We start from the raw sequence: 17,432 nt of genomic DNA, 5'->3' as shown, positions 1-17,432 counted from the left end.
TTACTTTATACAGTCGAGTTTTTCGTTTTCTCTTCTTTCCTAATTGTCTCTCTATACGCCGCTTAGTAGAGTCAAGACACTTCATTCTTTACATTCCGTCGAAATTGAATATGAAGTGGCGGAACTCAACGCCGCGAGTCGCCGCCCTTCTGAGTAGGAATTGCATTTGAAACTACCGAGTTTACAATCACATGCTGCCATACCCACCGTGCCACGGGGGCCTCATTTATGGTTCATATGTATTACTTCATCTAAAAATAATCTAATAAAAACAACTTTTATGGTCAGTATCGAGACTTTGTCATAAAGCAGCGATAAACTAAATATTACCCACACACTTTGTATGGCGTATTTGTTTGGTTCTCTTATAGAATTTTATGGTTTTTCGTCCTTGGCTTCATATATATATTTTATTTAGTAAGTTATTAATAAATAATTAAAAATTGTGTAACATATTCTGTCTAATATAAAATGATTAATATGGCGTAATATAGTTTTCACTAATATTTGGACTATCAACCACAAAAAAAATGCAAATAATATTTGGAAATTGAGAACAGAGTGTCTTAACACTAAGTTCCCTGCGCTTTTGCGGAATACTGCTTGAAACTGAAAAAATATAATAAAATAAATTATCATAGAGTAGTTTGGAAATATCTAACTGTGCATTCAATTTAAAAAATATGAATCTCTCATCTTTGGACGATCACAAATATCATATGGTCTTTAAAATCAGTAAAATTAAAAAAAATCCATTTTACTTACATAAATGCAAAAACAATTGGAATTTTCATACATATCCTAAATATTCGTCCACATCTCGAACTCGAGTGCGCGAACTTCTAAAATACGTTGTATAGTTTACGAAACTACTGGAAGCAACAAACTTAGAAGCTTGTCCAATAGTTCGGAATACCTCTTCGATTCAAGCAATATTTTACACCCTTGTATCGACATATCATGATAATGTACCAGGTAAGAAATATAGTGTTAACTTTTTGAAACAATCAGTTAAATACTTTTTGATTTAAACAAAAAGTTTATAAGGACATTACTTCAAACTTTTTAGGTAGAGACAGCTCGGACACCAAAGGTGAGCATTAATGTCCTTTTTTAAACCCTCTTTAAGACTTGGCTTGCAAGTCCCAAAAATTTTTACGGAAGACCGAAATCGAAAAAAAGAACATATTATAAGCTTCACGCTGTATCCCGCACACTGCAGGGTAGGCAGAGGGAACCTAGTGTTAAAATACTCCGTTCCCCAGTTTCCTCCGAATTCTGGAGGCATTGCGTGTTGTGTGGTGAAACTCAACGCCGCGCTTTTGCTTAGCTGAACATAATGCCCCAATATGTTATCTATATATATAAAAGGACTTGTCCTCACTGACTGAGGTAAGACGCGCGCACAGCCGTAACTGCTGATGGTAGAAACGTGAAATTTGGACAGATGTTTACTTTCGTAATCTGGACATCCACTAAGAAGGGATTTTGAAAAATTTTAATCCTAAAGGGGCGAAATAGGGGTTGAAAGTTTGTATGGAAAAAAATTTAAATCAGCACCGATTTTTATAAAATTTGAAATTTAGATTTTCAAAAGTATTTAATTGAACACGTGTTTCATCGTTTTCTAGAATTATCTCCCTAAGGGTGCAAATAAGGGGTTGAAAGTTTGTATGGAAAAATCTTTAAAATGCCACCGATTATTATAAAATTTGAAATTTAGACTCTTAAAAATATTTAATTGAACATATGTTTCATGGTTTTCTAGAATTCACCCACTAAGGGTGCAAATAAGGGGTTGAAAGTTTGTATGGAAAAATCTTTAAATCGCCACCTATTTTTATAAAATTTGAAATTTAGACTCTTAAAAATATTTCATTGAACACATGTTTCGTGGTTTATTAGAATTCACCCCTAAATACGCAAGCGAAGCTGCGCGCGTCCGCTAGTTTCTTATAATTGAGCTATCTTGTTATAAGTCAAATAATTAAATTCAAAATAAGAAGTTACAGACTTCATTTTCAAATCCCATATCTCTGTAAATTCACATAATACGTATATCGTATCGTATATCCATTTTTTTTTTTAAATCGATTAAGACAGCGAATACTGAAATCTTAAATTTTACATAGTAATCTATAAAAATAAACACAAATAATTTCACAAAGTTAACAGCCTCGGTATAAATTCTAAATTGAGTCATTAGGTGCACAGTAAACGTCTACAGCGAATTACTGAACGTGCTAAATTACCTTTTTTAAGACTACATTGTAATTTAGAAGAGACAAAATGGCGAATAGGTATTTTAGATTGCATACCTTTTGTCATTAATTTGTTACTGTCTTCTTGAATTAAGGTAGATAGAAGGTAATATAAATAATAAAATAAATTAACTTCACGCTGTATCCCGCATACAGGAGGGGATCCCTCAACTTTTACATTCAATTAGGCATGCCAAAAGAGTTGTTATGTCACATTCAGCTATAGCTTCAAAGTTCTAAATTCTTAGCCAAAGTTAATTTTAAGCTCATTTCTACCGCAAAACAGAACAAGGTTGCTATTGGGCGTATTCTTTTTAAGGGTTTTTTACATCAACATATTTTCGCGCGTCAACACATTTATTTTCTCACATGACGAGCATCGCTGGTAAAGATTATTCTTTAGCGTGAAGAAGAATATGTGAATAAATAAAATGCTGCATGGCACAGTTCTTATTTCCTTTTTTTATCTCCACGCTGTATCCTGCTTATAGCAGGCTAAGCAGAGGGAACCTAAGTTTAACACTTCCCGACAAATTTTCTTTGCATTATTTGTGATGGAACTCAACACTCCGCTTTACCTTGCCAGGAGAAAAAAGGAAGTAATTCGTTTCTTCAAAGAACCCCAATTCATAACATGTACCTACACACTATATATTAAACCAACACGTCGTTTCATGAGATTCGATTACCAGATAAATTGGTATGGCGCTTAGTAGAACTAAATTCAAATCGATATTTACTTAGATGTCAAAAAAGCAGTCAGTACAGACAAATTTAGGCCTTGATAATAGAAAAACAAAGATCATTATTACTTGATAATTTTCGGCAAAAATATTCAGGACAAGAACACAAAATGAAGCTGATGCTTAAGCATTGTGACGTTGACTAGCACTGGTGCGTGGCTTTAAATATGTTTTCTATTGAAATCGATAGAATAAATTAAGGTATAAGAAAACATGAGGTCATTCGTGGTGCAGGAGCACAAGCGTTCGACTGTAAGTACGACAGGTTGTGGGTTCGATTACTAATCGAGGAAATAAAATATTTAATATTTACATAGGCGAGGATAGTTCTGGTAACGAGACAAAGCGTGGCGTTGAGTTCCGCCACTCAACACACAATGCAATAAGATCTTGGAAATCGAATGGTACCATAAAACTGTTGTAGCACATATGACGTAAGTTATCCACATTAAATAAAAATTTCGAAAGATTTATTTTTTCTGCTTAATATTTCATTAATAGTGGTAGATAAAAAAAACACATTATTGTTATTACTATCAATTTCAATAATATTTTAAGAATTTCCAAGAACAGACATATCTCTCCCTTTATCATCTGGCAATGAACACGAGATGGCAGGAAGCTCTTAGCAAGACAAATCACGTATTTCCGGAGGTGTTACAGGTAGGTATTTATGTCTGAAGCAAGGACATATCTATATTATTAATTATACAACATTTTAGGTAGACTATCCACAAAAATATTTTTTTCAATTCAAAGGAATAGTTCTAAAGGTCTTAATCCAATTACTTTTCTAAATTTATAATATTAATATAGTTGTGATTATAAATAACAGTGACGCATCACTACATCTCACAGTATACAGATAGTTAATGGATTCCAGTAATATTTAATTCATAAAAAAATATAATTATTAATTCAGAAAACAACTCTCCTAGTTGCGTAGCAGAATGGAAATTTAAAGATATTTGGAATCAGTCGATTTTTTGCGTCTTTTGAGCTTGGTTTTACTTTCTGAGCACTTTTTTGGTGCTTGAACCCTATAATCAGTAGTATTTAATATCAGTATAATAAAATTTGTATAAATAAATTTCTGAATCCTCAATTTTTTTATATATTCTTATACACCAAATGTATCGAAAGTGTTTTACTCATTTAGAAGAAATATTAAAAAATACCATTATAATCGCCTTTTATTATCAGCAGTTATATCTCAATAAATCAAGAAAGGCACGAATCGTAAATAATAATAAAAAAACTTCTGTGAAAATACATAAATTTCGTACTAAAATTCCTTGTAAAATTTCAATTTCACTTTGAAATAAATCTGAAATCTATAGCTTCACCTGTTAGTGTCGGTTTGTATTGACCTTTTGGATTTCAGTACAAAAGCGGATTTAAAAATCCATTAAATACATACATTACTGCATATAATGGAGACTTTTTATTTCCGACTGCGATTTTATCGTGACTCTCGATACATTTGAGACGTGCCTTTGATGAAATTTGAATTGTAGATGATGGAAGTGAGTGCGAATCAATAATTAGAAAATATTTGAAACTATCATAGCTCAGTGTCTGATAGTGAACGTGATGGTTGAGCGTTCGATTCCCACTCGGGAAAATTAAATATTTTCATTTTCTCGCTCTGGTAACAAAACGAAGCGTGAGGTTACGCTCCGCCACTCAATACGTAATGCTTCCAGTATTTGGCGGAAAGTGGGAAACAGAATTGTCTTAACGGGAACAGAGTGCCTTAGCACTAGGTTCTCAAGTTCTCTCTACCCTGCTATGTGCGAGATACAGTGTGTTGCTAAAAAAAACCATATTCTATATTCAAACGTTTGAAGCGTTTTAGAAGGTATCCTCAAAGGATCGCTATCTGACGGCGCTCCCGGAAGAATGAAACTACAATACATATTGACGCAGCTTATAAGCCGATATTGTTTTCGATATAATAGAAACGATAGGGTTCTTTATAACACACCATTCCTTTCTTCTCAGAAAGAATTCTATATTTGTCAATTAATATTTTCAGCATCTTATTTTTGCACTCTATTAATTATACAAAAATATTCTTATATTAGGTACATATATTTTTTATTGATCATAGCGGGACTTAAATCCGAGCCTCTTGGAAATTGTCCACCACTGAGCTATAGGGTCTTTGAAATTTTTATTCACTTACTTTTCATAATTAAAAACCATTTTCAGTCCATTTGTTTTTTAAAATAAATAATTCAAAAACAACAGAATATAAATTCTGTGTGTTTTTATTCGAATAAAAACGTGTCGAGAATAAATGAGAGTAAGGAAAAGTACCTGAACTTAAAACGTAATGTTGGCTTGTTACGTGACTACTAGTACATGATGATATAAAATATTTAAGTAAGATACTACTATTATTAAATTATCTATACATACGAGTATATCTATATATTATGTTAAACTCTTTAATTATTAAGTGACAGACAGACAACGCACTGCAAAAGATACGCGGCGTAGAACGGCAACATTTGATATGCAGGTTCCTAAAGAAATCTAGGTAAAAAGATAAGATAAGATTTCCCGAAATTCCTGTAGGAACGGGTAGGAACGGAATTTTACCTTTCATAGTCCACGCAGTAGAGTTGAGACCAGTCGTGGGGGGGGCATAAGGGTGTCTCATTTAAAATTATTTTCAAAGTAATATCAAAATCAATAGGTACTAGCTGAAAAAATCAATCAACATTTTGATTAAAAACGCCGACGAATGATTGAAAAGGATAAATTTAAATTTTACTGTCATTTTCCTTACTAAGGGCGGGATTGCTTGGAATTATTGGTTCTTATGAAACAGTTGATCTTGACATTTCGTTTTCACTTAAGTAATATAATTTACGAGTTCATTTCGAAGTGTTTATTGGTTAAGAGGTAGACACCAAGTCGCTGTATTCTGTACACAGCAGGGGTAGGCAGTCCTAGTGTTAAGAGATCCCATTTTCCGCCGCATTCTGCAGGCTTCGAGTGTTGAGTGGCGGAACTCAACACCGTGTTTTGCACCAGAGTGATTTAAAAATTTAATATACAATCTCCTCTTAAATCGAACCCACAACCTGTCGCGTTTTCGGTCACACTATGTGCCCCTGCACCACGACAAGCCTCAAGGTTCTAGGTTTTATTAGGTGGAGAATTTCAAAAAAAAAAACGGTGCATAAAAGCTAATATCTTTTTTCACAGAAAAACAGACAACAAAGCGATCATATAAGGGATCTTTTTTTATTTTGAAATACGGAACCCCAAAAATTGAAACATATTCACAGATATTATTGGAACCGTCTAGACTACATCACAGTAAATATTGTATGAGACAATGGCAACATAAAATATGTTCTGATGTCAAGCTTAGTACCTTTTAAACTGACATGTTAAAAGAAAAAAGTTTGCAACTGACAGCGCTAATTTGAAATGTTTAACTTTGAAATATTTAATTTAACTTTGTTTTAAAGATTGTGTCAGTATATTATTTAACTGTATAATGTTTTATTCTTATGAAATACTTTTTTTTATGAAATGTTTTAATAGGAGAAATTGTTTAAAAATATATGTATACAAAAAAACAATGACTCGACCTACTCGAAAATGTGGGACACGAAATGAGTGTCTTAACACTAGGTTCCCTCTACCTACACTGCCGTATGTAGATAGTGAAGCACTAACACCTTACTAAACAAAGCACCAAGTTCAAATCTTTGTATTCAACAATTTGTATTTCTATTTCAAATTTATTTACAAATATTTATTATATAGGTAGTCATGATTAGGGATCGAACGCACAAACATACTGTTTACATTCAGCCCCTACACCACTGCGCAGCGATGGCAGTTGACTTTGTCGTTAACACACCACATGGAGCTTACGAAGTCCAAGTATTTATACTTTACTTTACTTACTTTAATGTTGTAGTTCATAAGAACACTGCCAATTACACTTAACTATGTACTTGAAGTTAAGTAAGAACTACATACTACAAAGAAACTTACATACGAAATTAATGCTTAAGAAAGTTGAAGTAAAATATAATATTATAAAGCCAATATTCTAAAACTGAATAATTGATTTAGTTAAACGCTTTTATCTCTAGAATTGTTAAAATTATTAATTATTTTCAGTAGATCAAGCGGGCGAAGCCACAGACAGAAACGAATATCCTATATTTGAAATTACTACTATCTTAAAAAAAAGTTGTATCTAACATTTTCATATTCATATATGCTTATATAAGAATATCTTTATTATACATGTATTGTTTTGCTTTGTTTCCCCCAAACCAAGGGGGAGGGGGCTACAATTTGTCGTTATGGCAGCGCCATTTCGTATAATTTAATAAATATGTATTTCACATTCACAATAACATCGATAACGAGATATAACACGCGTTATTTAAGCCAACACGTGTTTTTCCATTAGTACACATGTATAAATAATCAATAAAATCGTCTGATAAAATAATAATCAGTAGGTATATTTATTTAATGTTATAGCCTCGTTACTATTTGAAGCCGCCACGATGCAGTGGTTCAATATCTGTCTGTTTACGTGACGATTGCGGGTTCTATGGAATATTAATTATTTTCATTTCCTTGCAATAAGACAAACGACAGCTCCGTCACCCAACACGCAACGTCTCGGAATGAAAAAGAGAGAGGAGAGAGATAGCTATACAAATTAACGTGAAAAATGGAGAAATAGGTCACAAAATTTTCTCAACAGTGTGTGTGTTTATATTTAAAATTGGACGTTGCCATTTAAGCCTTAGCCTATTTTAACCTTTTGCTCTATATGTTATTGAGCTATAAATGGCTGACGCATCAGAAAAAAAAACTTTATTGTGGTATAAATATAACGACCTCATTGCCTTAATATTTGAAATATGTCACTCTCTGTTCGCACTTTAATTGAAAAAAAAAGATCAAAAACTTCACTGCGTTGTTTAATGAAGACTTGATGTTTATATTTTTTTATAAACCCATCTAACTCTTTGACTTTTTAGTGTACATACTCTATCTATTTATTATTCTTATATTATATTTGATACCCGTTCGTTACCCTCGAATACTAACTGCTGTATAAAGTTCAAAAATATAAAAACCTAATTATTATGTTCCAGAAAACTTCTATACGTCTACTTATTTAATATACTTAAATGTTGAATAAAATCTTATTTTATAAACTGTGTTTAATTTGAATATTACTTATTAATATTATGAAGAGAAAATAATTCAAGTGTATGAAATTATTAAATTAATCCTTGAGATATAAAAGTACTAGTGTTCTGCTTGTGGCTTAGCTGCGAGAGTGAAGGGTTTCGACTTTTAACAGGCTTTTTTAATATTTTGAAAACTTGGTGGAAGTGGGAGATGTAGAATCTTAACAGTAGGTTTCTCTCTGCCTCCCCTGGTGGGAAAAATTGTGAAAATATTTGTTACTTCAGTTCTGATGACAATGAAATTACATGTAATCAATATTGTTATTAAAAATTTTTGCACAACCCACCAAATATGGGAGTTAAATAAATAATAATTATATACACCATTAAAAAATTTGGAAAGCTTGTTCATAAAAACTTTTCATTAAATTAATATTTTATATTCTAAAATGTACATCTATTCGTATTTAAAAAGATACTAAAACATACATACAAAAAAGAGCATACAGTGATTTTCATTTTATATTATAAAAAGATTAAATAAGTACATGTAGAGTAAAATATTCAAGTGCCTTAAATTATTTAGGTCAACTTTAAAATTCATATATATTTTTTCGCATACAGGAAAAGTAGAGAAAACTAGGACATGTAGTGTTAAGACCCTTTGTTCTCATTAAGACACTTGCGTTCCCCACTTTCTGCCAAATTCTAGACGAATCGCGTGATGAATAGCAGAACTCAAAGCTCCAATTTGTCTCATTACCAGAGCGAAGAAATGAAAATATTAAATATTGCATTTCGTCGAGTGGGAATCGAACACACAACTTTATGCATTTACAGTTGTGACTGTAAATGCATAAAGTTGTACTAGCGTGTGCGCTAGTACCATAACGCCACGACTGGCCTTAAATTAAAATAAAAAAAAACATGTTTCATTATCTATATTATTTATATTTTTTATTCGTTTTATCAAAAAAAAGAGGCAGAATCTGTTGATTTATTATATTTATCGATAGTAGATGAATATGGCTATTGACGTGCTACGACAGCACTCTACGTCATACGGACTACCGCAATTAGCTTCGTGTAAGCGTTTTGAACCACACACCAGTGAAGTGTTAAGGGTTGGTTTGGTCATAATTAATTCAAAAACAAACAAATGTAAAATACAACTTGCTCTAGGCATATTTAATTGTTTGTATAGTGATGTTTTTTATGTTATTTTATATTATTCTATACATGAAAAAGGAATAAACTTAAATAAATAGTTTTCAGTTGTATTAAGTTTTTTTTACTGTAATAAGAAGGAAATTTAAATACTCAAGTTTAAAATTAATGGGTAAAATAAGTAGGTTATACATCAAAACGCATAGGCATACAATTTATTTAAAGATTTTGTATAATTTAACTATAATATAATAAGCTTAAGCGGGCGAAGCCGCGTATAGATTGCTAAAAAAAATATAAAATTACACTTAACTTTCGCACTTACTGTCAGGCGCTACACCTTGCACCACAAACGCACGCCGCTACCGCAAATTTTATAAAGGAAAAGCGGTTATCCATTTAAAATTATGAGCGGCAAGCGTGTAAATGGCCACAGGGCATTATAAATTCACACTGTAAACGGTACAACACTACGCCTAACACCGCATACGCTTAAATTAATTACATCCACGATTGTATGTAAATGTACTAATGTTTTATAGCTACTGAGTGTAACTTTGTATAGAGAGTTTGTTTAATTAGTGGTTTTTTTTAAACTCCGGGTAGGAGGTGGGAACCTAGAGGTACAGTTAATTTTTTTCACTTTCTACCCCAATTTGAGACTGCTCGTTGAGAGCTGAGGAAAAGGCTGAGAGGCTGAAAGCAGAGAATAAATATATGAAATTTCCTCAAGAGGTAATCGAACCCACAACTACCCTGCTTACACTGAAATACATCTACTACAATGTTTCGTTATCTAATAAAATAAATAAAAATGAAAATTGAAATGGGGCTTTTGTGGCGGAGTGGTATTGAAGTGAAATGTTTTCAATTCCCCGCTATTTGTTATAGTTACCTTTTTAATTCGATTTTAATGATAAATAAAAAACAATGAAACAAAAACGTGCAACTTGTACCAGTTCACTATCATTTGTTATTATGGAAACGATATATTTGTATTTGTTTTCCATTTCCTTTTGTTAAAATAACTATACAGTTTGTATTGTCAGCGATAAAAAAATGTGGAAAACAATAAAAAACAACTATTTGTTGCCTGATAAGTGCAACTATTCCAAAAAACAGAAAAAAAAATACTATGTAATGAAAAATGATGAATTGAATTGAATTATTAACTATTACTAAATTATCATAATTTTTTATTTCTATTACATTAGAAGGCAATCGTTTCGTATGGGTACAAGCTTGCAACTGCAAAACGTCATAGGTTATGGGCTCGACCCGAGAAAAATAAATATTTAATATTTTCATTTAGTCGCTCTGGCCACAAGGCAAAGCGCGGCGTTGAGTTAAGCTACTCGATACGCGATTCCTCCGGAATTCAGCAAAAATTGAGGGATGGAAGTATTTTAATAATATGATAAGTAACACTAGGAAATCAGGGTCCCCCTGCCTACCCTGCTATGTGTGATATTTAGTGTGTATCTAAAAAAAAGTCTTATTTTACAATCAATTACAAGCTCAGCGAAAATCATTGTGAGATTTAGAAGATTATACTGTTTAAATTTCTCTAACTAACTGAAGCAATGAAGTCGCTATTATTCTTATCATTTATAATATTTGAAGCTTGTTGGACTTGTTTAAGACAGTTTAAGTTAACTAGTACTTTCAACTAAGTAATTTATACTGTAGCTTAAATTATAATTTGAATTATAAACTGAATTACTGGATTATTTGAAATGGCTAAGACTATTAAATATATTGTAGGTATAATAGTTTAATATATCTATATATATAAAATCGAAAGGTCACTCACTCATCACGAAATCTCAGAAACTGCAAGTGCTAGGAATCTAAAATTTTGCATAGGAGTTACTTATAGGACGTAGGTGCTCGCTAAGACGGGAATTTGCTATATTCGACTTCTAAGGGGTTGTTTTTGGGGTTGAAAGTTTGTATGAAACTTCGTTACTACAAATGCTACGAGTCTTAAATTTTGCATGGACGTCACTAGGACGTAGTCATGGAGACAGAAATTAATAATAACATAGTTCACGCGGGTGAAACCGCGAGCGGGCCGCTAGTAATATAATATTATTATGTTTCTCTTTAAAGATTCAAGGGTTCAAAAGAACCCGGTCCTTTGGAAGGCTTGCGTGGGGACACAGGTCCAACACGTAGGGGCCCCTAAGACAATATTCAAATGTTTTACTGTGACGCATCAGCCGGGATCCATCTCTGGGTAACCACAGGTAATTGCCCAGAGATGGTCGCCGGTTAATGCGTAGGAACTATGGAAAATGTGGAAATCTAAACTAGGACTATGGAATGGAATTTAGATGGACTGGCTACTGGGCTATTGAATGAGACTAACGGACGTCCGCCTTTACAATAGTCTCAAATTGAATGGTTGGCGGACGGACATTTAGTATAAATTGGCGGAACTGAACTCTGTTCTTTAAATCATTACCAGGGCGAGGAAATGAAAGTATTAAGTATTTCATTCCCCTTTAGGACGAATCGAACCTGCAAACGTCGCGTTTACAGTCACACTCTTGCGTTACGACTGGCCTCTAAGCTTTCTCTAAGCATTGTTTACATTTAATAATTGCCCTGGGTAAGAATTGAACCCACTACGATCGCGTATACAGTTACACATTGACTGTGCCACTAGGGCCTCAATAATCCACACGTCATTATAAAAGATAAAAATCCAAAACATAAATCGAAAAGATTTAAATGAAATTTCATAATTTTAAAAGATATTTAAGATTTTTACTTCATAAGAGACAGCCTAAGTTTAAAAGCAAACTTAATTAAAGGCTGAGTTAATTTACTCTGCAGAACGCCAAAGGATACTAATGTATACGAAAATCCAATAGATATTACTGAAAGTTTCGGAATTTATGTATAGTTTATGAATAAATTAAGTGAAATTCATACATATTGCTACTAAAACTAATATCTAAACACAAATTATAGACATTATGTAACCATCTATTTTATAGATTGACTAAACAATTGAAATAAATTCGCTGATAACGACTCTACTATGTCAAATAAGTTAAATGTAATTAAAAAAATTGAGTCCGATTTGAGACCACTCTTGTGCTCTGAACCACGGCAGCCTCAAACATAATGATTGTGGGTTCGATTCCCATTTGGGGGAATGATATATTTAATTTGTTCCGCCACCCTACACGCTATGCCCAAAATGAGTTACGGAAATGTCCTAATGGGAACGGAGTCTCGTAACACTATGTTCCCAGGTTCCCTCTGCCTACCCTGCTATGTGCGGGATACAGCGTGAATTTAAGGAAATATATCTCCGTTAAAGTTATCAGGTAAGAAGTAATATAATGATAAGATAATAAAATAATTCTGCAATATATTCTTATATTCTTATTCTAACTTAACTCTTAATCCATACTACGAGTCCTTATATGTTAGCTCAAATATATAGAAGGATGGCAAAGGGAATGTAATTCTTAGAGACTCCCAATTTTCTTAACATTACATGTTAAGCGGTGGATCTTAACGCCGCACTTAGCCGAAGCCCAATTTGCCACAACTACCTCCAGAGACATAAATTGAATACCCAACTTTACGATACGATATTCTAAGTAAATTTTATTGCAAGATACATCAATCAATAGATGATAAGATCGTATCGGTTGTAAAACCCGAAAGCTATTTATTAAGCAAATATTACTTTGATTCATTGCGCTTTCAATTTGTCCTTGCTTTTATGAGTACGTTGTGTAGAGGAGAGACACATATGTTGAAAAAATAAGTAGGCATTTGACTGTAAACACGATAGCAAAAGATTCGACTCCTAGTGAAGGAAATTCGTTATTAAACATTCGTATATTTCAAACGGGCGAAGCCGCACGGGAGCCGCTAGTTTGCATACTTATATATATATAAATACATGTCTATAATGTATTCAAAGCTATACAAACAATATAACATACGCCAACTCTCATTAGCTATATAATAGTTATATTACAAGCACTTTCCTTCTATAATTTCGCGCTTCACTTCCAGAACTAGTCAGAAACATTTCCAAATGAATAAATTCTTAGCAATCTCATTTTGTACTATTACATTTATATTATAGTGGAGGCTGTAGCGGCGCAGCGGCACAGTCTGAATGTAAACGCGACAGTTACGAGTTCGATTCTCACTTATTAACAATACTAAAACTAATACCTCTGTCTATCCTGCTCTATGCGGGATATAACGTGAACATGGTTATAGCTTCACGCTGTATCCCGCACATAGCAAGGTTTCCTGATCGATGTTGATAACATTGTAAACATTTTATTATATATTAACACTCGACCATGAATTTTCGAATGTGTTCGAAGCATTTTATATTAATTGAAATAATCTTTTAACAAGCGCCGAGTGAAACCTTTTTAACAGATTAACGGACATTTTTTCAGCTGTTCTATAAAACAGTTACATATGTTTAATTTCATTTATAATTTTGAATTACTAGAAGGAAAACATATACCCTTTTATTTACTTTCACGCTGCAGCCCACAATGCCTCGAAAACATCGGAGGAAACTGGGGAACGGAATGTCGTAACACTAGGGGAACCTTGCAGGGTAGATAGCTAGGGGAACCTTGCAGGGTAGATAGCAGGGTAGGCAACTCTGCCTACGCTGCTATAAACTGTAAAAATCACGACTGTGTGTAGAATGTGCAGTTGTGAAAAAATAATTTAAATTATTTTCATTTTCTTGCTCTATTTCAAGCACGGCGTTAAGTTCCGCCTCACAACTTGAAAAGTAAAATAATACTTAAATATATAATAGTTTTATGTTAATATGATCTTTTTACATATAGTAATTGATTGAGTTATAAATATCTATTTTTATTAAATATATATTTATTATATTACAGAAAATATATAAATATAAACCTCTATAATATCACAGGGCAACTTAGTAACAGAAATAGTCTTTGTAATGTATTGGCAAATAGCTAAAGTTGGTAAAGTCGATCTGGAATGAATTAGATTCGTAAATATTAAGACGAGTCGTTAAAAGAGTGCTAAGTAGAAAAGTTATTTACTAAAGTAATGTTGAAAAAGGTATTAGGAGCCAGACATGGCGCAGGGGTACAAGGGTGCGACTGTTAACGCGTCAGGTTGTGGGTTCGATTCTCACTCGAGGAAATAAAATATATTATATTTTCATTTTCTCGCTCTAGTAACGAGGCAAAGCCCGGCGTTGAGCTCAGCCATTCAATATGCAATGCTGGAGACAATAAAAAAACGGAAATGTATATAGAGAATAGAATGTTTTTATATCAGGTTCCCATGTTTCCACTGCCAACTCTGTTATATGCAGGATAAAGCATGAAACTGAGAAAAATACCTATTCTACAAGCTATTAAATTATCTCAAATTATCCTTTAGAAAAATCTTTACTTCAAATAATATTAATAAAAATTGTACCTCCTAATATACCTAATATAGGCACGAAAATATATGAAAACTTAAAGCGTATTTTAAAAAAAGAGAAAATAACATATAAAACGCTGGTTTGTAAAATACCTAATATACGTAAAAGACGAATCTGATTCCCAAGACTGAATATCGAATTTCCCTTGGAACCGTTGCTAAAGCTACAAATAGCTAATCCCCAAAAAATCAAAGTTATATATTAGTATATATATATTTTTGTATTCATATAGCTTTCTCCGCAATATTCTCCACTAGTGACCTATTTAACAGAGATTTTATTATGAGATTTATATATTTTCATACAATTTATTAAATAGGTCTTTTTCTATATTTTTTATGGCATATTCCGCATATGCTCGTATAGTAGAGTAGGCAGATGGAAACTAATATTAAGACATTTACTTACCGAAATGTGAAATGTCTCGATTTGTGAGTTAGGTGGCGGAATTCAACGCCGCATTTTATCTTATTACGAGAGCGAGGAAATAAAAATAACTAATTTCTCCCAGTGGGAATCGAACCTAGTACCATCGTGTTTTTGTTAGATGCTGTGTCGCTACGTCACGTCGACCACATTATTTTTATGTCCCATTTACAAAAATATATAGAATTTTAGAGAATATATTCAAAAAAGATGTTAACATTTTGTATATCAACAGTAACAATCGCTTAAAATATATAATACTCAGCAATATTGAGAATATATCTCTATCGTAAAACGGTTTTGAATAAAAATTTACATAATATTTTTCTTATTAACCTTGCAGGGAAGCGCAAGGAAAAAGCTGATTCCCTTGATTTATAACTTTGTTCAACTATCGGCCTTTTTAATCTCGAATACGAGTAACATACTCGTAAGTGATATTTTATTATTAAAACACTAATATAATACATGATTCTTGGCACGATCATTTTCAGGATTTTCATACAAAATAATGTTTTTTTTCTATTACTAGATGATGATTTTTTAATGTTCTAAGTTCCACTAGTCAACATGCATTGCCTCCAGAATTCGGCAGAAAGTGAGGAACGAAAGTGTCTTAATGAGAACGGAGTGTCTTAACACTAGGTTCCCTCTTCCTACTCTGTTATATAAGAATTATAAAAAAAATTATACATTCATATAAAAATGTAGTAATTGTTTATTTAAATAATTATTCAACTTTGTTTCTATACAATTATTATTCTTTCTTGTTTATAAGTCGTAGTCCAGGATTCGAATCCTGAATAGAGGAAACTTACATATGTTTCCTTCTTAAAGCCTACTGGCGTACGCCGATTGGCCGAACGTAAATATAAAAAAATGGTTAACGTTTTGTATAAAATAAAATAATAATAATTATATTGAAAATGTATAAAAAAATAAAAACCTTTAAATGATATTTCAAGGTCATAAAAAATAAATATGACAAAATTGAAAAAATAACAAATTAAAGCTTGACGCCTGTACAATTTATACAAACTGAACAAACGTTCCAAGTAGAACAAACATAATATTATTGATCGAGTGACATTCCTGCGTACTAATGATATTACATTATATTTCTACAATATTATATATTATTTATTATACATAATTCAAGAAAGATTTAAGATAAAATAAGGCAGTAAGGGTGTGGTCGGAGAGTGAAGCGTCAATATGCTTAGAGGCATCCGCCGCCCAACCTGTAGAGCCGATGCGTGGGCGGCAACCTGTTACACCGTTTTAAAAACACAAATTCCTTCATTTTAACTAAATAAATTTATTTTATTTTTCTATTTATATACAGTGTAATAAAACTCACCCTTCGCATAACACGGAGAGAGAACGACGACGCCTTCATATTTATTTTTCTAACAATATACACGCACTTGAAAAATTAAAAGCGTTTTCGCACTTGCTTTTTTTTACTAAAGTAGCAATAGAATATTTATATCTTATTTTTTTTATATATATTTGTTTTTAATCTAGCTAGAGCGACGGACGACTTTACTTCAAAAAGACTTGCTCCTCCTTATTCAAGAAAAGCTTCTACAAAATATATGATTTTTAGTTTATATTTATTTATGTTTATATATAGTTTAGCTGTGACGACGAGCGACGCTCGGGACGGTATATTCGCGACTGATATACCCTATAGCAGCGGGGTGAAAAGGACACGTGGCTGTCTCGGAACGAAATAGCTTAACTTAAAAATGTGTTTACGAAATATCGATCTTATTTTGCCGGTTTAGAGTCTGCTTTTGCGTATATTAAATGTTCCACATAGTTAAAACATCTAGCGCGGTCTCTCTTTTGCCTTCATCTGGTTGGATGGAACACAGATACAGGATGAATTGAATCCACGCTCACCACAGAAAGTTTCTCTTAAAATGCTTCGTGGGAAATTTACATTTAAAACGCATACGCATTGTATTCCTTTAATAAACTTTCTTCAATAAATATGGTCAATGGAAATAAAGTAACAACTATTTCTAGATAAAATCGTTTAAGGACGTTTAATAGAAAAATTCCATTATTAGAACCTCAAAGAAAGATATCAGTGTTCGCCCGTACAAGGCAGCGAGAGATGTCGTATTTTGATGTTTGCTCAATAACGTTCATGAATGTTAAAAGA

At 32.5% G+C, this 17,432-nt stretch overlaps 1 protein-coding gene across 2 annotated transcripts in view; it reads right to left on the bottom strand.

The window, feature by feature from the left end:
* The window catches only part of LOC146534117 (neo-calmodulin-like), a 115,012-nt gene extending 98,086 nt beyond the window's left edge, over positions 1–16,926 (bottom strand). For both annotated transcript variants that reach the window (XM_085194577.1, XM_085194578.1), the window contains exon 1: positions 16,620–16,926. In XM_085194577.1, the coding sequence (XP_085050703.1) occupies positions 16,620–16,658 (39 nt within the window). In that variant the 5' untranslated portion in view covers positions 16,659–16,926. The remainder of the gene's footprint in view (positions 1–16,619) is intronic.
* Between the last annotated feature and the right edge of the window lie 506 nt (positions 16,927–17,432).

Source organism: Heliconius melpomene, chromosome 12 (genome assembly GCF_056956725.1).
Source record: "Heliconius melpomene rosina isolate 202511_hmr_F chromosome 12, ASM5695672v1, whole genome shotgun sequence".
In the NCBI taxonomy this organism is placed as follows: Eukaryota; Metazoa; Arthropoda; class Insecta; order Lepidoptera; family Nymphalidae; genus Heliconius; species Heliconius melpomene.
Note: the sequence above shows the minus strand (reverse complement) of the source record. Positions and strands in the feature narration are given on the sequence as shown.